General features: G+C 48.8%; 1 protein-coding gene across 4 annotated transcripts in view; it reads right to left on the bottom strand.

The window, feature by feature from the left end:
• Positions 1–1507: 1507 nt before the first annotated feature.
• The window catches only part of ACSM1 (acyl-CoA synthetase medium chain family member 1), a 42516-nt gene continuing 21716 nt past the window's right edge, over positions 1508–22307 (bottom strand). For all 4 annotated transcript variants that reach the window (XM_016185349.2, XM_007516590.3, XM_060172875.1 and 1 more), the window contains 9 exons: positions 20924–21083; positions 18532–18611; positions 13876–13999; positions 12197–12277; positions 11621–11722; positions 9761–9888; positions 7857–7956; positions 4762–4881; positions 1508–1810 (listed from right to left, as the gene is read on the bottom strand). In XM_016185349.2, the coding sequence (XP_016040835.2) occupies positions 1706–1810; positions 4762–4881; positions 7857–7956; positions 9761–9888; positions 11621–11722; positions 12197–12277; positions 13876–13999; positions 18532–18611; positions 20924–21083 (1000 nt within the window). In that variant the 3' untranslated portion in view covers positions 1508–1705. The remainder of the gene's footprint in view (positions 1811–4761; positions 4882–7856; positions 7957–9760; positions 9889–11620; positions 11723–12196; positions 12278–13875; positions 14000–18531; positions 18612–20923; positions 21084–22307) is intronic.

Raw genomic sequence — 22307 nt, 5'->3', positions numbered from 1 at the left:
AGGGAGCCAGGACATGTTGGGGTGCACAGAGCATGGAGGCTGAATGTAGAGGAGCCCAGAGCAGGAGCAGAGAGCAGGCTCCATGCCTCTAAGTCCTCACAGGGATGCTGAGGTCCCAGGAATGAGGTGGGGTGGGCAGGGCAGAGTGCAGAGAGAGGGAGTGTGGAAACAGGTGCGGGGTCTGGAGGGGTGTGGGAGGGAGAGGATGCTGGGAGAGAGGAAGGGGCTGTGGGAAGTACCTGGTCAGTGTAGGAGGCAGAGGAGGTGAGGAGGGCCAGCGGGTGGGGGGGCGGTGGCAGGGGCCATGCACCTCCCTGGGGATACACAGCAGGGCCTGGGCTGCAGGAGCAGTGGGGGAGCTGGGCTCCTGTCCCTCTGAGCAGCCAGCAGTGTGGGTGCTGCCATGACACTCTGAGCTCTGTCTGGCCAATCCCCAGCTGGCTTCTGCCCATCACAATGCACAGCCCTGGTGACCTCATCCATGGAGTGTCCCCTCCCCCATGCCAGTGGGAGCCCCTCAGCATGTCAGCCCAATGGCAGTTGCTCTCTGGAACCTTCACGGAGTTCTGGTGTTTCTGGTCCCAACTCAGGCTCCCAAACACCCACTGTGTGACAGCTTCAGTGGGACAGGCCACCCAGGGGCCACCACCTGTCAGTGGCTGAAAGGCATGTAAAGCTAATGATGGCAGCAGGCTGGGCAGTGACACACCTGTTTGAGTGCATATATGGCAGTGTACAAGGACCTGGATTCAAGTCCCGGGCCCCCACCTGCAGGGTTGGAGCCTCACAAACGGTGAAGCAGGACTGCATCTCTCTCTCACTGGAGAACCAGGGCTGGCCTAATGGGCAGGGTGTGTGTGTGTGTGTGTGTGTGTGTGTGTGTCTGTCTGTCTGTCTGTCTGTCTGTCTGTCTGTCTCGAGGGGCCTATAGTTGGGTGTGTGTTAGCACCACCGCTGACGCTACCTCTGAGTGCCCGGGTGAGGCTGGGTGGTTCTGAGTCCATGTGTCTCCTCTCAGCGACACCTCCTGTGAGTTTCCATGTGGGTGTGTTTTGATACCCCAGAAATAGCCACCACAGAAAGGGGGGCTCTCTAAGGTTTCCGCCCTTTTGCGGAAACTGAGCCCTTTTGCGCCCGCTACTCCACTCCTCCCATCTGGGATGGATGAAGGAAGGGGTCTGTTCTCAAGCTCCCAGCTGAGAGAACTTTGGGCAGTGGGAGGGGTACAGAACATGGGGGTTTCTGGGGAGGACTCTGAGGCTTGGGAAGGAGGGAATGGCATGTTGTCTTTGGTGAGTAAGATCCTGGGCCCCTGGGCAGCAGTGAGGGAGGGCATCCCTGTGATAGGGCTGCTGGGCCCCTGCTGGGCATGGCTGTCACACCCACCCAGGTCTGAATTGAGCTGGGCCGGCAGAGGCAGGACGGCTGGGGTCTGGGGAGAGGGTTGGGGCCAGGCAGTCTCTAATGGGACCAGGGTGACAATAGAAGGGCTGTGTTGAGTACCATGGATGCTGAGGCTGGTATTTTATTCTCTGCACACTTGATCCCAGAGCTCAGCAGTGACATCCAATAGAACGGGCAGACGTGGCTGAGATTAATTTTAAAAGCTGACAACATGGATACTGGCCCCCCCATGATGCTTTCTCTAGGGCAACCCTCCCCCAAGTGGGAAAGGGAGGCAGCCAGGGACTCAGCTCATCTGGCTTCATCTGGCTTCATCCTGCGACACCTGGCCCCACTCCTTTTTCCGAAGGTCGCTTCTCTTGATCTTGCCAGTGATGGTTTTGGGCAGCTCCGTGACAAACTCCACCTGGATGGGAGGAAGAAGAACCCATCCTGACTCAGTCCAGCTGCCTTGTCCTACCAACGCCCATGTCCCCTGGACAAGCCAGCCCAGGGCAGTGATCTTAACAGGGGCCCCCAGAAGCTCAAGTTCTGTGTGATCCCCTGGAGGTGGGGTGCATCCTGACTAATGACCATGCAAAGGAGGGGAGTGTGTCACCCCCAGTGAAGTGTCAGAGCCTGTAGAGGCCGGTGACTGTCCCCTCCACCTCTTGCTTCACATGCCCCGTGTCTCTCTGGTGGCTGCCCCCTGCCCTGCCCCAGGGTGCAGAGTTTAGAGGGAGAGATCCCCCCAGAGGCATGGAAGCCCCCAACATGGGCTGTTGTCCACCACACAGTGATGTCAGGCATCCCAGTCAGTCACGCCTAAAGTTCTCTCTCCACGAGACAACAGAGTAACAGGGAAGTGTGGCTTTGTTCTCACACACACACGTTTGTGTTCCAACTCTACCTGTCTTCGTGGATGCTTTATCTTCTTATTTTTATTTATTTGGATGAGATGGAAATATAACGAGAAGGGAGAGAGAGAGAGGGAGAGAGAGAGAGACCTGCAGTACTGCTTCACCACTCATGAAGCTTCCCTCTGCAGGTGGGGGCTGAGGGCTTGAACCCAGGCCCTTGCACATTGTGACCTGTTCTCAGCCCAGCATTCCGCCAGCAGGCAGCCCTTTTTTGTTTAAAACTGTCACCAGGTTGGGAGTTGGGCGGTAGCACAGCAGGTTAAGCACGTGTGGCACAAAGCACAATAACCCGCGTAAGGATCCCGGTTCGAGCCCCCAGCTCCCCACCTGCAGGGGAGTCGATTCATAAGCGAAGCAAGTCTTTCTCTCCCCCTCTCTGTCTTCCCCTCCTCTCTCTATTTCTCTCTGTCCTATCCAACAACGATGACATCAATAATAACTACAACAATACAACAACAAGGGCAACAAAAGGAAATAAATATTTAAAAAAAATAAAACTGTCACCAGGTTTACTGCTGAGGCTCAGTGCCTACACATGAACCCATCACTTCCAATGCCCCCCACTTTTCTTTTCCTGTTTTTAAAAACAGAGATTGAGAGGGAAGAAGGAGATAGAGAGGAAGAGAGAGATAGAGAGAGACACCTGCAACCCTGCTTCACTGAAGCTTCCCCTCTGCAGGTGGGGACCTGGGGTTTGAACTCAGGTCCTTGAGTAGATAGCTATTTTAGATCATTGACCTCTGAGCCCAGGACACACTCCCTAAAATGGGAGGGTGATACCATCTCAGACTGTGGGAACGAAATAACAGTATGCAGAGCCCCGAGTGCAAAGTCAGGCGTTCACCCAGCTCAGCAAGTTCTCAGCAGCCTCAGCCTAGGAGTGACTGAGCGTTCAGGAGGGCAGGAATGTAGCATTACAGAGAAAAGAGAGACTAACTCTGAGTTACATTTCTCCTCTTGGGACTGCTGCACTACTCTTTGCTAAACAAATAAACGAGTAAGACAGTATTACGGATATTACAGAGCCATTCTTTCTTCTCCTAGTCACATATGGCTGTGCTGTTTTGTATTAATATCTACTGCAGGGACTGGGTGGTGGGACACAGAGTGTAGTGTTAACATGAGCAAGAATCTGGGTCCAAACCTCCCCCTTCCCTCGGTCCCCACCTGCGGGGTGGGGAGGGGAGTGTCACAAAGAATGGAGCAGTGCTACAGGTGTCTCTCTTTCTCTCCTCTCTCCATCTCTGTTTCTCTATCTCTATCCACCCCCCCAAAAAAAGGGAAGGAAATAGGGGGATAAAAAAGGATGTCACAGGGAGTCGGGAGGTAGCACAGCGGATTAAGTGCATGTGGCACAAAGCGCAAGGACCGGCATAAGGATCCTGGTTCGAGCCCCAGGCTCCCGACCTACAGGGGAGTTGCTTCACAAATGGTGAAGCAGGTCTGCAGGTATCTATCTTTCTCTCCTCCTCTCTGTCTTCCCCCTCCTCTCTCCATTTCTCTCTGCCCTATCCAACAACGACAACATCAATATCAATAATGATAACTATAACAATAAAACAACAAGGACAACAAAAGGGAATAAATAAATATAAAGAAATTTTTTTTTTAAAAAGGATGCCACAGGGAACTATGGATGCGCACAGATGCTGAGCTCGAGGGATACACAGGTGTAAAAAAAATTGATTTCATTATTGTAAATTACAGGATAACTTAAAATTTCACAGATAATTTAATGACATCTCTACTGAGCAGTTTTGTAATTTGTGCAAATCATCTAAAACAAAAATACAGGTGGGAGGTAGGCAATGATGCGCCTGGTTAAGTGCACACACTGCAGTGCATAAGGACTTGGGTTCAAGCCCCTGGTCCCCACCTGCAGGGGAAAAGCTTCATGAGTGGTGAAGCAGGGCTTCAGGTGTCTGTCTGTCTCTTTCCCTCTCTGTCTCCCCCTCCCCTCTCAATTTCTCTGTCTCTGTCCAATAATAAATAAATTTTAAAAAATAAAAAAACACAAAAATACAGAATGCATGTTGTCAGGATAAATATCAGTTAATTTTCACTTGCCTGGATGTATGTATCAGGTTGCAATAGATAGTTTATACTTTACTACCAGTGGTTTTTAGAAGTTGCAGATGTGGATGTCTGTTTCAAAGTCGGAAAGCATATAAATTGTCTTTGTGTGGATCTTGGAGCCTTTAGGCCTGGGTTGGGATTTCCAAATAAAGTGGATTCCTTTTAGGCTGTGACGCAGGATAAAGGCTCCATCAGATCCAGCAGTTTAAGATTAACCTCAGTCGTAAACACAGAAGAGTTTCTTCTGCAGAGAATACCCTAACGCTGACTGTGGGTGCTGTTCTACATGTCCCCCAGGCCACCCTGTAAGTCTGGGAGCACAGGGCAGCTGAGCACCAGAACAGGTCAGGGAGAGCAGAGCCCACCACACGCTCCAACTCACCTTCCTCGGGTACTTGTAGGGGGCTGTTACGGACTTCACGTGCTCCTGCAGCTCCTTGGTGAGCTTGGCCTTGTCATGGGACAGGAACTGGGGGGCCAGGACCACAAATGCCTTCACCACCTGCAGTGCAGAACCCAGAAGAGATCAGAGGTGAGGAAATACCAGTCACACAACTGAAATTTCAAGTGTCTCTTGAGAGACCAGGCAGTGGTCCACCCAGTAAGCATAGATATTATCACATGCAAGGACCTGGGTTCAATCCCCTGCCCCCCACCTGCAGGGGGTACACTTCATGAGCGGTGAAGCAGGTCTGCAGGTGCCTCTCTTCCTCTCTTCCTATCTCCCCCTCCCCTCTGTCTCTATCCAAAAAAAAAAAAGAAAAAAGAAAAGAAAAAATGGCCATTGATAACCCTGGTGGAAAAAATAAATGTCTGTTGAGTGAAAGGAAAATGAGTGGACACAACTGGTCTTTTGGAAAAGGACAGACATGGGTCGAAACTGCAATACCTCCTGCTTTCACTCTTGCCCTTGGGAAAGAGACTGCTTCACCCCCTGCCCCCCTTAGCCTCTGGATTTCCTTCTCTTTGAAATGGGAATAAGTTTGTGCCTCTTAAAGGTGTACGGAAAAAAAAAAAAAAAAGTCCACATAGGAGCCAGGCGATAGCACACTGAGTTGAGCGCACATAGTACGAAGTGCAAAGACTGGCTCAAGGATCCTGGTTCGAACCCCCGGCTCCCCACCTGCGGGGGGGGGGGGTCGCTTCACAAGTGGTGAGGCAGGACTGCAGTTGTCTGTCTTTCTCTCCCCCTCTCTGTCTTGCCCTCCTCTCTCTATTTCTCTCTGTCCTATCCAATAAAATGAGGAAAAATAGCCACAGGAGCAGAAGAATGAAAGTGAACCACTATATTTCACCAAACACAAAAGTAAATTCAAAGTGGACCAAGGACTTGGATGTTAGACAAGAAATTATCAAAGACTTAGAGGAAAACATTGGCAGAACTCTGTTCTATCTAAATTTTAAAGGCATCTTCAATGATATTGAAGATATCTTCAATGATATAATCCAATTACAAAGAAGACTAAGACAAAAATAAACCAATGGAAATACATCGAATTAGAAAGCTTCTGCACAGCACAAGAAACCACCATCCATACAAAGAGAACTCCTACAGAGTGGGAGAAGATCTTTACATGCCATACATCAGACAAGAGGCTAGCAACCAAAATATATAAAGAGCTCACTAAACTCAGGAACAAATTATCCCATCCAAAAATGGGGAGGATATGAACAGAATATTCACCATAGAAGAGATGCAAAAGGCCAATGAACGTATGAAAAAATATCAGAAAAATGCACATAAAGACAACAATGAGATATAACTTCACTCCTGTGAGAATGTCATACATCAGAAAAGGTAGCAGCAACAAATGCTGGAGAGGTTGTGGGGTCAAAGGAACTCTCCTATACTGCTGGTGGGAATGTCAATTGGTCCAGCCTCTGTGAAGAACAGTCTGGAAAACTCTCAGAAGGCTAGAAGTGGACCTCCTATATGATCCTGCAATTTCTCTCCTGAGGATATATCCTAAGGAACCCAACACACACATCCAAAAAGATTTGTGTATACCTATGTTCTTAGTAACACAATTTGTAATAGCCAAAACCTGGAAGCAACCCAGGTGTCCAACAACAGAGGAGTGGCTGACCAAGTTGTGGTCTTTATACACAATGGAATACTACTCGGCTATTAAAAATGACAAATTCACCTCATCTTGGATGGAGTGAGATAAGTCAGAAAGAAAAGGATGAATATGGGATGATCTCACTCACAGACAGAAGTTGAAAAACAAAATCAGAAGGACTTGGACTGGAGTTGGTGTATTGCTTCAAAGTAAAAGACTCCGGGGTGGTGAATGGGAGAGTTCAGGTCCTGAAACATGATGGCCTAGTAGGGGGTGTACTTTTATGTGGAAATATTATGCATGTACAAACTATTGTATTTTACTGTCTACTGTAAACCATCAATCCCTCAATAAAGAAACTTTATAAAAAAAACATGAAACTAGCTTAAATTTATAATCATTCACATTATCACCATCATTGTTTTATGATTCCTGTATATGCAGTTCTGTGCCTGGAACCTTCTGGGTACTTAGTAACTGTCAGGAATTTACCATTTGAATAGCATTCCTGATGGCCTCATTTAATGACATACAGAGCAGGTGTTGGGTGAACGTTTGTTAAACGAAGGAAAAACTGTTCTCGACTGGAGTAGCTCACCAGGTAGCTCCCCTATCAAGCACACAGCTCAGGTTTGAGGCCCTGTGTGTTTTGTTAAGTGAGGGGCCAGGCACCATAGGAAGTGCTGTGGGGTGTCTCCCTCCATCTTTCTGAATAACAAAAGCATCATGGGAGCCTGTGTGGGAGGCCCTTGCTCCAAGAGGAAGGGAAGAAGAAAAGATGGGAGGGAGGGGTGAGCCATTCTAGCTCACTGTTTACTTCTTAGCTGTATGATGGGAAAGTAAACTTTTTTGTTTTATTTTGTTTTTTAATTAATTAATTTATTTATTCCCTTTTGTTGCCCTTGTTGTTTTATTGTTGTAGTTATTATTGATGTCGTAGTTGTTGGATGGGACAGAGAGAAACCGAGAGGGGAGGGGAAGACAGTGAGGGGGAGAGAAAGACAGACACCTGTAGACCTGCTTCACCGCCTATGAAGCGACTCCCCTGCAGGTGGGGAGCCCAGGGCTTGAACCAGGATCCTTATTCCGGTCCTTGAGCTTTGCACCACATGCACTTAACCCGCTGTGCTACCGCCCGACTCCCAATTTTTTTTTTTTTGTGCCTGTTTTCTTTCCTGTAAAAGACGTCCAATGACCATCCACAATTCAGTAGGTCAGAGCTCCTCGGATACCATCAACATTCAGGACCACTGGCAACTGAGGCTCTAGCGCCCCTTCGTGGCCTGTCCATGTAAATGCACTCTCTCTATTCTTAGCTCTCACCTTGGGGAGATTTAAGGCCTTCAGGGTCCCCTGTTCTGCCCTTTCAGAGCCCCCTGAACAGACACGACGTCCCCCCTGCCATCCTTCTCACCTCCCCTCGAGTGGGGTCCGGGCTGCTCACCACCCCAGATTCGGCCACCGCCGGATGCTCTGCCAGGGCGTTCTCCACCTCGGCCGGCCCAATGCGGTACCTGGAAGACAAGGGTGTGCTTCAAGGATGTGGAGGGTCCTGAGGGCAACTGTCACAGGGGGGCAGAGGGATGTGAAAAGGCTGTGCAGTGTGACACATTGTGAAGCCCTGGACTCGAACCCACTGAGGGAGGAGGCCCAGTCTCCGTGCACCCAGGGCTCTGGCTCAGAGCTCAGGCAGCTCTGCCTGCACAGCATGAATCGTTTTGGAAGGGAGTTGGGGGACAGGTAGTGGTGGTGCACATTACCACGCAAAAGGCCTTGGGTTCAAGGCCCCAGTCTCCACCTGCGGGGGGGGGGGGGGAGCTTCATAAGCAGTAATGCAGTGCTACAAGTTAAGTCCTTCTCTCTTTCTTTCTTTCTTTCTTTCTTTCTTTCTTTCTTTCTTAACTCCAGTCATTGGAGCTTGGTGCCATTACTATGAATCCACTGCTTCTGGTGGCCTTTTATTAGTTTTTTTTTTCCCCCTTTTCATTTGCTAGGACAGAGAAAAATTGAGAAGAGGAGAGACAGAGAGAGGGAGAGTAAGACACCTGCTTCACCACTCGAGAAGCATCCCCCCTGCAGGTGGGGAGTGGGGGCTCAAACCCGAGTCCTTGCACATGTCCTTGAGCATAGCACTATGTGCCTTTAACCAACTGCTCCAGTACCCGCCCCCTCTCTCTCCTTCTCTATCTCTCCTTTCTTGATTTCTCTCTGTCTCTATCAAATAAATAATTTTTTTTTTAAAAAAGAAAACATCCGTGCAGACTCTACACCATGCTCCTCATGGTATATATGCATTCAGCTCAGAAACTTTTATAAAAAGACAAAGTCAAAGTCCCTGAAACAGCCAAGAGCACTTTACTCTAGGGTCCTGCATCATTGTCCCCTACACCCTGGCTAGGGACACTGGGCTCAGAGTCAGACCACCTCAGGTTTATGCTGACACTTAGGGCAAGCTTCTTCACAGCCCAGTGACTCGGTTTCCTCACCTATAAAACTGTCATAATAGGGAGTTGGGCAGTAGCGCAGCGGGTCAAGCACATGTGGCACAAATCGCAAGGACCGGCATAAGAATTCTGATTCGAGCCCCCGGCTCCCCACCTGCAGCGGTGAAGCAGGTCTGCAGGTGTCTATCTGTCTCTCCCCCTCTCTGTCTTACCCTCCTCTCTCCATTTCTCTCTGTCCTATCCAACAACGATGACATCAATAACTACAACAATAAAACAACAAGGGCAACAAAAGAGAATAAATAAATAGTTTTTAAAAGAGAAAAAGCAGTCATAATAATCACAACTAGGAGGACAGAGGACCTAGTGGGGGTTGTATTGTTATATGGAAAACTGGGAAATGTTATGCATGTACAAACTGTTATATTTACTGTCGAACATAAAACATTAATTCCCCAATAAAGAAATTTAAAAAATAATAATAATCACAACTATCAGCTTTACAAAGCAGTGCGGACAGTATGTTCATGCAGTGAGGGCTTCAGGAAGGTCAGAAAGTGACACTACAGGCTTTTTTGTGTATGTGACGTGTGGTTCTCCACTGGAGGAGACAGAAAATAAACTCCCCAGAGATAGGGACCAAAGTGTGATCTCCTTCCCCAGCCCCACCCCTCTCTTCAAATTGCAGACCATCAGCTGACTCAAGTTTCAGGAAGTGAGGGCTGGGGGTGGAGGGGTTCACAGGTACCCTCAGACCAGACCCCATAGACATGCTTCTGTGCAAAACAGGCTGAGGGGTCCCCTGTGTCAAGGCCTGGAGGCAACTCTGGGCCTGCGAGAGGGCCCCATTCAGACCCAGGTCAACCTCACCTACCCAGAAGAGTTAATGACATCATCACTCCTTCCCAGGAACCAGATGTAACCTTCCTCGTCGATGGTCGCCTTGTCCCCAGTGTTGTAGAAGTCGCCACACTCTGTTTCAGCCGTCTTGCCTGGGTCATTCTGTGGAGTGCGGGGGGTGGGGAGTGGGCTTAGATAAAGGGCCACAAGCCACAGGCTGCGGTGTGAGGCCTTGTCTCTGGACAGATGAGAGGCGTCCACTCAATCCACAGAAGAGAAATAGAGAAGAACAAGGAGGCCTCACGGAGCATGTGGCTGTGAGTATCTTCAAGGACATCTCTGCAGAAGAAAATGTCACTTCTGGTCACAGATGCCACTGCTCTAGACAGTCCCCGTCCACTCTAGCCAGAACCTCTGTGGTTGAATCCAAAAACATACACACACTCATCTCAGATGCTTTTTAGCATGCAGGCAAGGTTGTGCACCCCATCTGTATATTAAGCTGTCAGAAAAGTCATGACATAGTTTTCCGTTTTTTTTTTTTTTTCTACAAACAAATGTGTCATGACAACCCAGTACAAGCTACTTTCTCTTCCTTTCTTTCTTTCCTTTTTACCAGAGCACTGCTCAGCTCTAGTTTATGATGGTGAAGGATTTAACCTGGGACTTTGGAGCCTCAGGCACAAGAGGCCCTTTGCATAACCATTATGCCATCTGCCCCCCCACCTTTGTTTACTCTGTATCCAAACTTCAAATGGTGCTGGTGAGCATGGAGGTGGAGGCTTGCAGGCTGGTTTTTTTTTTTTTTTTTTTTTTTTTGGAGGGATGCTATGAAAAGGAGCAGCACCCTCTCTGGGGCAATAGAGTGAGGCCAGAAATTGCACCAAAAAGAGACAGAGTCTGAGATCAGGCTTGGGGTCAGCCCCTGCTGGGTGAGGAGAGGCCACCAAGTGCCCCCCATACGCTGGTGACATGTGGCTGACCCGAAGCCTGTCTCACTGTTTCCTGGAACCTCCTGTGTTTCTCCCTTAGGAGAACACAGGCTTCCTTCCAACCTGCAGCTCCCTCTGTTGAGGGGAGATGATGACGCCCCCTGCAGGCTGATGGTGGTTAATTAATAGCTATGTTCATGCCTGGCTGGTTGATGGGAGGTTGGTATTTGAATCCAGTTCAAGCCTGCATTCTTGCCCACATAAAAACATCAGACTTCAAGGCTGGTAGCCATGAGGCCACACTTCTTTCTCCTCCATGAGTCTCCCTATAAGTACCAGGTTGGTGAAAACAGGAACAAGGTTTGCAAACACATTATGAACTTAAGGGTTAACCAGCAAAGTCTTCACAGGGGCTGAAGAGATAGCTCACTGGGTAGGGAGTGTGCCTTGTCACACACGGGGTCCAGCTTCTGGGCCCAGCTTCCAGCCCCAGCACCACAAGGGAGGGGCTATGGCACTTGGGGCTTGATGCCCTGTTTCTTTGCTGTCTCTCCCTCTCTGTCTCTCTGTCAGAATGGAAAAGCAGCCCACACTGGTGGAATCACATGTACACAAGGCTCTCAACTCTGCAGTAAGTACTTTTAGTTTCCTTTCTTTGATAGGAGAGAAAGAAACTGAGAGGGAGAGAGAGAGAGACAGACACCTGCAGCCTTGCTTCATGACTTGTGGAATGTCTCCCCCTGCAGGTGGGGAGCAGGGACTCAGACCTGGGTCCTTGTGCCTGGTAATGCGTGCACTCAACTGGAGGTACCAACACCAGGCTCCAATAATTTTTTTTTTTAAAGAAAGAAGACAAGGATTCAATGAATTGGAGCAAATAAAGGGAGAGGTGACAAAGTCACTGCTTGACACCCACTCAGCCCCCCCGTGGGATTCTGGGTTGGGGAGCAGGCTACCCTTACCTCATAGCACATGAAGATGCCCAAGGGTTTGGTGGGCTTGATCCTGATGCCAATGTTTCCTTCCGTGTTGGGGGGCAGCACATTGCCCTTGCTGTCGATGATCTGAAGCAAGAGGCCTGTGAACCCGGCCTGCCTGAAGGGGCACCCCTCAAACCCTGACCCCCACCCCACACACTGCCAGGCTAATTCAGATGACATGGATGGGGAAGGAAGGGGGACGTGACAGCAGGGAAAGAGGATAGAGTCAGAGGAGCCCTGCCAGCAGACAGACTAAAACCTTGATGTCTTTCAATCGAGCAAATGGGAAGTCCCAGGTCGTGGGTCGCATTGTAGCATGCACCGACAGTCAGAGGTCGCAACCTGTCTGCAGCCTGAAGCACTGGGACTGGGGGAAAGCTGAAAGCACCAGTTGCTGGGGACAGTCCCCAGGGTGTCACTGTGTCATCTGCATCCCAGGAGCCAGAGAAAAGGCAGGAGGCCAGCAGGAAGGGTCAGAACTGGCTTCGTCACCTGGTATCACACAGCCAGCCCAGCCCAGTTGAGTCCTAACTGCCTCCCATGCCCAAGGGTCCAGACCTGGACGTCGTAGGGTAGGATGGCCTTCCCCATGGAGCCTGGCTTGCTCTCCATGTTCTTCAAAGTGCCACAGCAAATTCCCTGTTGACAGGAGACACGACAGGGGCGGGAGCTGCTCAGAGCCCAGGCTGGTCCCCAGACTCTGGAACCACACAGAAGTGGGGTAGGGTTGGGGGGGGGGCTGTCCAGGAAACCCAAAGGCCTGGGTTCCAGCTTCCAGGCAGCAGCCCCAAAGCCCCAGGGCTGGCGAAGGACTCAGCCTTGTCCTGTGGGTGGTACTCTCCCTGTTTGTCATATCTGGGGACACAGGACTGATGCTCCAGGACACACAGAAATCCGCACTTCCTTTTGGTTCCTGCTAACTCTTCTGGCAGGGGGCGGTGGTGGGTTAAACAAGGGATGTTCAGAAAGAAATTGTGGGTGTCTGTGGTGAGACTAGAAATGGGCTTGTCAGAGCTGATCTTTAGGGAAGTGTTCTTTCCCCCTTTTTTCTCTTTCTTTCTTTCTTTCTTTCTTGCCAACAGAGTTATCACTGGGGCTCAGTGCCTCCATGATGAGTTCATAGCTCTAGGTTGCCATTATTTTCCTTATTTCTCTCTTTCTACTTTTTTTCTTCCTTCCTTCTTTTTCTCCCTTCCTTCCTTCCTTCCTTTCTTTACTTCTATCTTTCTTTTTACTTGATAGGACAGAGAGAAATTTAGAGGAGAGGGAGAAGTAGAGAGGGAGAAAGAGAGACATCAGCAGCCCTATTTCGCCACTTGTGAAGCTCCCTCCTCTCCCTGCAGGTGGGGACAGGGACTCGAACCCAGTTCCTTGCACACAGTAATGCATGTGCTCAACTGGGTGTGCACCTCCCACTCTCAGGGAAACATTTCCCATGGTTGTGAACAGTGTATTTATAAGCCATAAAGGGGCACAGGGTAAGCCCCCCTCCCCAAAGACAGACCAGCATGGTGATGGAGCTATGCTGCCTTGTACAGCTAGTTCAGCAGACATTCTCAGAATCTGACATGGGCTGGACCTGTGCTAGGTGCCAGGGTGAGAGAACCCAGTGGGGGGAGGGAGGTCCAGACAGAAGCAAGTGGGGACCGTGGGCATGATGGCATGACGTGTGTGGTGTGGAGCACCCCCTATCCATTGGCAGAAAAAAGGCCTGAGTCTTTCATAAACATAAGCCCAGGACTGCAGACAGAGAGACACCATGACACAGTCTGTCCAGTGTCGCTCTTGAGGAGCCCAGTCTCAGTGTGTGGGGTTCACAGAGAATTTCTGCTCCCTCTTCTACCCCTGCCGGGGTCCCACCATCCACCCTGTGTGTTGTCTGTACAAATGAACGAACTGCTGTGGTCCGATCCAGCCTGGAGTTAACTTGCCTCTGTGTCCACCAGGGGCTCCCCTGAGCTAATGATCCAGAGAAGGTGGCAACACGCCCTGCCCACCCACACCACCCGTGTCCATTTCTGCCCAATGGGCCCTGGCATAGTTGTCTTTTGACGAGAGCCTCGACTGTGAACTGTCATTTGCCCACTGGTCTAGGGCAAGCTCACCTTGGACTCTGGAGCCTGCAAAAAGGCCTCCAGCTATGCACACAGGGAGCCCTCCTCCCGCACACTCAGCAGCTGGCTCGGGGTTGGTGGCTGAACACATCCTGGCAGGCCCAAAAGGGACTGTCCACCTACCGTTTCTGACTGTCCATAGGCCTGGTGCAGTGGGGTGCCCGTCTGTCTCTGCCACTGCTGTTGCTCCTCGGGCAGCAGGGCCTCCCCGCCCGTCAGGCAGTACTGCAGGGTTGGGAACCTGAGGCTTCAGGGAGAAAGGTGGAACAGAGCTCACCCAAGTGGCACTCTGCCCCAGGCCCCACAGGGTAAGGGCTCACAGCCCTGTGGCGAGAATTGTGCACCCTTTGCTTGTCACCGTCTTACTAGCCTTCTGGCAATGACATGAGCTGAGAGGTTTTTATATTTGTGAGTGGAGAATATATGCTTTGTGGGGCCAGGTGGTGATGCACCTGGTTGAGCACATGTGTTACAATGTACAAGGACCCAGGTTCAAGCCCCTGTCCCCTACCTGCAAGGGGAAAGTTTCATGAGTGGTGAAGCAAGGCTACAAGTGTCTGTCTCCCTCTCTATCACCACTTTTCCCTCTCAATTTCTGGCTGTCTCTATCCAATAAATAAATAATGATATTAAAAAAGAAATATGAGAGAGAGAGAGAGAGAGAGAGAGAGAGAGAGAATACCTGCTTCCTTAGGGGCAGAGGAGGAACTGCTCTGAACAATAAGGAAGACTGTAGGATAAAAAGAAAAAAAGGGGGTGGGGTGGGGCAGTAGCACAGTGGGTTAAACACACGTGGCACAAAGCGCAAGGACCGGCATAAGGATCCTGGTTAAAACCCCCGGCTCCCCACCTGAAAGGGGTCGCTTCACAGGTGGTGAAGCAGGTCTGCAGATGTCTATCTTTCTCTCCCCTTCTCTGTCTTCCCCTCCTCTCTCCATTTCTCTCTGTCCTATCCAACAACTAGAGATATCAACAATAGCAATAATAACTACAACAACAAGGGCAACAAAAGGGGGGAAAATGGCCTCCAGGAGCAGTGGATTCATGGTGTAGGCACTGAGCCCCAGCAATAACCCTGGAGGCAAAAAAAAAAATCACAGATAACAGAAAAGAGAAAAAAAGAATTTCTGGGAGAAAAGTCTGCTGTGGGCATTTCCAGCTGTCAGTAGTTAGGCTGCCTGATAGATATCCTCGCCTCCTTTCCCTGTGAAATCGCCCACAGACAACACCAAAGCAGTCACACAAACAATGCTGAGGACATGGGGAGGGGCGGTTGAGGTCTGAGCACTGCTGGCACTCAGCTGAGCCCGTCCTGCTCTGGGGGATGAGGGAGCTGGCAGATTTCCACCTCTCTGTCCCCTCCTGGCACAGAGTCAGGAGGGATGAACAAGAGGGCTGGTTTCACTGAGGGAATCTTCCCCCTTCTTCTGACAACTGACCAAAAGTAGTCAAAGTGGGCAGGGTCCCCCCAGGGAAGCAGCAGTTATGCCCTGGGTTGGGCTTTACTGAGTTAGACAGAGGGCTGCGACCTGAGCTTTGCATTCCAGAAGGAGACAGCACAGCAGGATTATGGCCCAAGAATAATTTTTCTGTTCCGGAGTTTGTTTCTAAGAGTGGGCACTGAGTTCTTGAATATTTCAAACCTTAGGTCTAAATCACGTTTATTTTGATTTTTAAAACTTTTTATCTTATTTTTATTATTGGATAGAGATAGAGAAATTGAGAATGGAGGGGGAGATAGAGAGTGAAAGAGAGAGAGATAAGAGAAACACCTGCAGCCCTGGCTTTACCATCCATGAAGCTTTCCCCCTGCAGGTGGGGACTGGGGGCTTGAACCCAGGTCTTTACGCACTGTGATGTGTGTGTTTAACCAGGTGCGCCACCGCCTGGCCCCTCTCTTTGATTTTTAAAAGCAGCCACTTCCATTCTAGAACCTCTGAAAGGCACTCAGATGCCTATATGTTTCAAAGAGTAGGTCTCAGTTAAGTCAAAATTAATTCACAAGTCTGGAGAAATGCAATACTCAGAATTATAGTAAGAAATCCATCCGATTTCTTCCTCCACATCCATCAGACTGACAACAGTTAAGAGCTCTGACTAATCACACACATTGTCAAGGAGTTGAGCCACAGGAATTCTCTCTCTAGTTCTAGGGCTGTAAGTTGGCCTAATACTTTGGAAATTGGGCTAATAGGGTGGGTGTGATGTTAGCTTGGCCTAGTAATTCCTCTTCTTAAAAAAAAATCTGCAGGGAGTCGGGCTGTAGCGCAGCGGGTTAAGCACAGGTGGCGCAAAGCACAAGGACCGGCATAAGGATCCCGGTTCGAACCCTGGCTCCCCACCTGCAGGGGAGTCACTTCACAGGCGGTGAAGCAGGTCTGCAGGTGTCTATCTTTCTCTCTTCCTCTCTGTCTTCCCCTCCTCTCTCCATTTCTCTCTGTCCTATCCAACAACGACAACAACAATAATAACTACAACAATAAAACAACAAGGGCAACAAAAGGGAATAAATAAATTAAATAAATATTTTTTTAAAAATCTACAGAAGGGCTGGGGAGCTAGCACAGTTTCTATGCAGAATACTTTTTTTTTTATTGCTACCCAGGCCACCACTGAGCCTTGGTGCCAGTGCTAGAAATTCATCACTCCTTGTTGCCAATTCCTCCCCACCCCCTTTTTTTCCTTTCTATTTTTGTCTTATAGGACAGAGAGAAATTGAGATGGGAGGGGAAGGGAGAGGAAGAGAAAAAGACAGACATCTGTAGATCTGCTTCACTGCTCATGAAGCTTCTCCCCTGCAGGTGGGGCCTTGAACCCAGGTCCTTGCCCATAGTAATGTGTGAGCTCACCCAGGTACATCAACACCCAGCCCCTGCAAAAGACCGAAGTTCCAAGACCCCAGGTCTGGCTCCCAAGGTCCCAGGTTTTACTCCCAACACCCCAATAAGCCAGAGCGGGATAGTGATCTGGTAAAACAAAACAAAACAAACAAAATTAAAAAAAAATAAGTCCAGAAAATATATAGAAATGACGGTATCTATACACCAAGGCATCTGTCCAGGTTTTCATTAATGATAGGGCTAAAAAAAAGTTGCATTTTCATAAAATGAGTTATTAAATGGAAATCAGCTATGACAATAGAATATGAGCACATCTTAGAAATATAAGAGCAAAGGTTCTACAGAACACTGTACAACAGCACCTATGATATTGGCAAAACAAGTCAAGCAGTTTGCCTGAGAACAGCTTCTTGTGGAGGAGAGAGCAGAATGGTTATGCAAACAGACTCTACTATCTGAGGCTCCAAGGTCCCAGGTTCAATCCTCCATATCACCAAAAGCCAGAGCTGAGCAGTGCTCTGTTAAAAATAAAAAGGGAGGGAGGGAAAGGGGGGGAAAAAAGAAAAGCTTTTATATATGGAATAAACTATCAGAGAAAACAAGAAAATGAAAGTCAAGACAGTAGATTTCTTCAAAGGAAGTGGAGAGTCATCAATATGTTAATTTTTACCTTGTGTAGTTTTCTGTATGTCTGATCTTTTATGATGAACATGTTTTAAAAGGCATCAGCCAGCAAGGTTCATGGGGTGTTTTCTCCAATCAGAGTCCTGTTACTTAACCAACTAGACTGACAGGTAATTACCAGCAACACACACACACACACACACACACACACACACACACACTCTAGACTTAAGAGCAGTCAGATCATGAGGTAGCAGATTCCTTAGAACCTCACCCCCAGCAGGACAGAGATCAGTGTGTTTGGACAAACAGGAAGCTGGGAGGAGATGCCAAGAGACAAGTCAGCCAGCTGATCCAGGCCCAAAGCCTTGTGGTTCTCATGACGGGGTCCCCTCTTTTAGATGCCCCCCCTGACCCTGCCTTGGTCTCTGAGGGCATCTTTGAGGAGGCACCATCTGAGTATTTAGAAGTAGCAAACAGAAGCCGTGTGCGTACATCCCTCTCAAACCTGTGGATCCAGTGTTTGGTTTCTGAACTTCTGGACTCCAGTAAGGGTGCAAGCCAATACTGAAATAAGCCACAGCTGGAACCAGGTGGTGGCATACTTAATTGAGTACACTTGTTACCATGCTCAAGGACCCAGGTTCAAGGCCCTGTTCCCCACATGGAGGAGGAAGCTTCACAAGTGGTAAAGCAATGCTGCAAGTATTTCTATGGCATTCTCCAGAATTGAGAGGGGACTCTCAATTTTTTTTTGTCCTACCAAATGAAAGAATAATTAAAAAAAAAAAAAAAGCAAAAATGGCTTCTGGGAGTGGTGTATTCATTCACAGTGGCGGTACCAACCCCTAGCGATAAACCTGGTGGCAATAAAAGGAGAGAGAGAGAGAGTGACAGAGAAAGAGAGAGATGGAGAAAGAGACACACAGAGAGAGAGAGAGACAGAGAGGCCACAGCTTAGTTTTAGTGTTTTAATTAAGCTTGTTTGGGGTCTGTGGAGCTGGTCAAATACTGCCATCTTACCTCCCAGGGGCGGGGGATTAACTGCATGTTCTTTTGATGCCATTTTTTGTGTACCTTTGTAGGGTCTTTGAGAATGGGGCCAGTGTATCATGGGAACGCAGTGAGCCCCGCCCCACCCTGTCAGTCTTGTTAATGGGAGTGTGCTTGTCTGCTCAGGCTGCCGGAACAGAAGTGCCAGACTCTGAGTGACTTCAACCACCTGAACGCTTCATTCTAAAAGCAAATGAAGAAATAAAAATAATAAAACCTCACCCCGAAACTGTCACTCTCAAACACAGCCATGCCACCATACCTGCCAAAGTCCTTCTGTAGAATCATCCGGAAAACAATCGGTGCTGCAAGGCAGTGGGTGATGGGGTATTTCCATAGCGTCTAGAAAGTGAGCAAAGAAGAGAGCTCATTGTATACAACTAGGATTAAACATGTCAGCCAGCTGTGTGTGGTGTATCGTTGACCCCCCTCTTGAGGAGAGTGTTTCATTCCCTCTTTCCATGGATACATCCCGAATGTGGATTTTGTGCAGGATGCCTATCGGGTCGGTCAATGGAGGTGAGGGAGAGTGAGATAAAGCATTCGCTCTTCCAGAGGACAGGTGCAAAGTGAGGATATGAAACCGGACTCCAGTGTTAAAGAAGTAGATGTCACAGGAGAGAACAGAGGAAGGTTCTGTAAGAATATAGCAGGGAGGAGTACTCCTTTTGAGTTGGTGATTCAAAGACTCAGTGTGTGTGGGGGGGACAGGTAGTTGGCATACCTGGTTAAGCGCACACATTACAGTACGCAAGGACACAGGTCCCCACCTGCAGGGGGAAAGCTTCACAAGTGGTGAAGCAGGGCTGCAGGTGTCTCTGTCCCTGCCCATCTCAATTTCTGTTTCTATCCAATAGTAAATTAATATAAAAATATAAAAAAAAAGACTCAGCAGGATGAGTGGCATGTAACAAATGCACAGTGTCTACAAGCAGAGAAACGGGGAGGGGGGCGGATTCTCAAAGATAAAACATCAGGAACAATAGAAGCAAAATCCTGGGGCAAATAGACTCACAGCTATAAGAAAAATAAATAATATGGTAAATTTAGACACGTAGGAGAGGGTCAGGGTGTCAACTTAGGAACATGGGGTGTCTTAGGATCTAGAACTTATTCTGTAAGAATCAAAGGCCTAAGGCCCAGAGGCTGCAGATGCAGTTCCCAAGGCTGCCCTTTGCCAGAGCTAAATGATGCTGTGGTCTATCATTCTCTCTCACTCTCACAAAAATAATCAGCTTATGGGGGCCAGGTAGTGAAACACATGTTACCATGGACAAAGACTCAGGCTCAAGCCCCAGCTCCCCACCTGCAGGGGGAAAGCTTAGTGAGTGGTGAGGCAGTGCTGCAGGTATCTCTTTCTCTCTCACTCTCTATCTCCCCTTCACTCCTTTCTAGCTATCTATCCAATAAATAAAGATAGTTTAAGCTCCCAGTCCCCACTTGTAGGAAGCTTCACAATAGTGAAGCAGTGCTGCAGGTGTTTCTCTTTTTCTCTCCCTTTCTATCTCCCCTTCCCTCTTGGTTTTTCTCTGTCTCTATCAAAAGAGAAAGGGAAAAAATGAATAAATAGTGCTGTGAAGGTAAGAAATTAAAAAATAAGTAAAATGGATTCCACTATTGACCATTATTTAGCTAGCAGTAGGAGCCTTGCAGATGAGAGTGGGGCAGACTGGAAGAGCAAACAAGGGAACGGTGAGCCTGAGGCCTGCACTCAAATCCCACTCCCTGATTCCTTTACATCTGCTTCCATCCACACAGCTGTAACACACAGCTCTTTCAGGAGGACTTGTGATGTGGTACACGGAGCGCTGAAGCCCCCCATGCCCCTTCTCTACTCAACCCCTTTCTTGAGTCCAGTCGGCTTCACCTCTGCAACAGCTCACAACCACAACCTCTACTGAGATGTTTGACAGGGCTACTGGGTTTCTAGCTGTTCTGGCCTGGCCTGAGAAGTAGGGTGTCATCCTGGGGACCCTGTGGCCACCATGCTTTGTCCCACATAGCCAGAAAAGCCAGAGAAGTTTTGTGAGTAGAAAGACAGACAGAGATGTGCAGAGAAGAACAGACAGGGAGCTGCCTGGGTCCCTGCTGTCTCCCTGACTCTTGTTCCTGACCCCTCCTCAAGCCCAGTTGCTTCTCTTTGCCTTCAGCATATGACAAGTTCCAGTGCCCTCTCTGAAGACATTATTTTTTCCCAGCATTCCTTGCAAGCCCCCTTTTGTTTTCCTCCCTCTCCTTTTGCTCTTTTTGGTGATGTGTGTGCTTAACTGGGTGAGCCAACACCCAAGCCCCTTTTCCTCTCTTTTTGATAGAGGGTGAGACAGAGAGATAAAGAGATGGCCAGACACCGGCAACACTGCTCCACCACTCACGAATCTTCCTCTCTGCACGTGGGGACCAAGAACGTCAGTGTGGCAATGTGTGCACTCTACCAAGTGAACCACCATCCAGCTTCAAGGTTACAGCTTGATGTGGTTCTGATATGATGACAGATTCACTGCTTCACTCTCGGAGAAAGCTAGAACCAGGCTTTCATTATGCTAACAGGCTCCTTTGCAAAAGAAAATACTGCTCAGCAGGGTCCTGCTTTTGAGCTTGAAACTTGTGTTCCCCCTCCTCAGAGAGAGTTTTTTCAACACTAAAAGTCGACTTACCTGTACGATGACTTTGGGGTCGAACTGGGGGAGGTTATGGATGAAGAGTGTAGACCCTGATGTCCATGGCTCTATCATGGACCCCAAGACAGCCAGGATCCAGCCTGGGTCCGAGAGGCACCAGAAGATATCAGACGTCTTCAGCTGCAGTAATTCCCTGCTAACTCCAAAACACAATGGGCTCAGTTTCCATCAAGGGAGACTGTGTGATCGAAGGCCAGGGATCCAGGCAGCCCCCATCCCCTCAACCTTCCTTCATGTGGTTTATGTGGTTTATGTGGTTTACACCCATGCCCACCCAGGTCCCCAAAGTATGTGGTGGCAGGGGGACTGTTGCTCTCCTCCTGCACTTGAATCTGTTACTGAGAAATCTTGCCCGGATGATGGGAGGAAGAATTTCAGGATAAGAACAGCATCAGAACATAGTATGTAGTCAGTGGATAGAAAAGCAAAAACTGGGGAGCCGGGTGGTGGCGCGGAGGGTTAAGCACATGTGGTGCAAAGCCAAGGACCAGTGTAAGGATCCTGGTTTGAGCCTCGCCTCCCCACCTGCAGGGGAGTCCCTTCACAGGTGGTGAAGCAGGTCTGCAGGTATCTTTCTCTCCCCCTCTCTGTCTTCCCCTCCTCTCTCCATTTCTCTCTGTCCTATCCAACAACAACGACATTAACAACAATAATAACTACAACAACAATAAAAACGAGGGCAAAAAGGAAATAAATAAATTAAAAAAAAAAAAAAAGAAAAAACCTGGAAGCAAAGCCCACCAGAGCTCTATTTCATAAGCCCATGAATTCCCTTATTCTTGCTTGGAAATACAAAATAAAAGTTTGAACTAAGGGGCTCAGGTGGTGGTATATCTGCCAGAGCACACATATTACATTGTGCAAGGATCCAGGTTCAAGCCCGTGGTCCTTACCTGTAGGAAGGAGGCCTCACGAGTGGTAGAAGTAGTGCTTAGGTGTCTCTCTTTCTCTCTGTCTTCTTCCCCTTCCCCTCAGTTTCTCTCTTTCTCTATCCAAAATAAATAAAAATGAAAAAAAATGCTTTTTTTCAACTTTAAGCTGGCATTTCTAGCAGTTAAAAGCAGGAGAGAAATTGAGGATCCCAATTATACCTCACCTTGGAAAAGGTCTGGAAGCAACTAGCCAAAGGGCAGTAACAAGAGGCAGAGGCCTAGAGGTTTCTCATCTCCCTCAGTCTTTCTGCAACTCAGAGACCTGTGTGGGCATCTCTCATTCCTTGAGAAACACAACTCTCCCCCAATGGACTATGGTTTGGGGAGATTTGGCCTTAGGGAGGAGGGTCTTGCAAACCACCCACACTCTTCAGCTTCTGTCTAAGGATTATAGCATGCATGTGACAATGGTCACACACACACACACA

Source organism: Erinaceus europaeus, chromosome 15 (genome assembly GCF_950295315.1).
Source record: "Erinaceus europaeus chromosome 15, mEriEur2.1, whole genome shotgun sequence".
Taxonomy (NCBI): domain Eukaryota; kingdom Metazoa; phylum Chordata; class Mammalia; order Eulipotyphla; family Erinaceidae; genus Erinaceus; species Erinaceus europaeus.
This window is presented reverse-complemented; position numbering and strand designations above follow the sequence as displayed.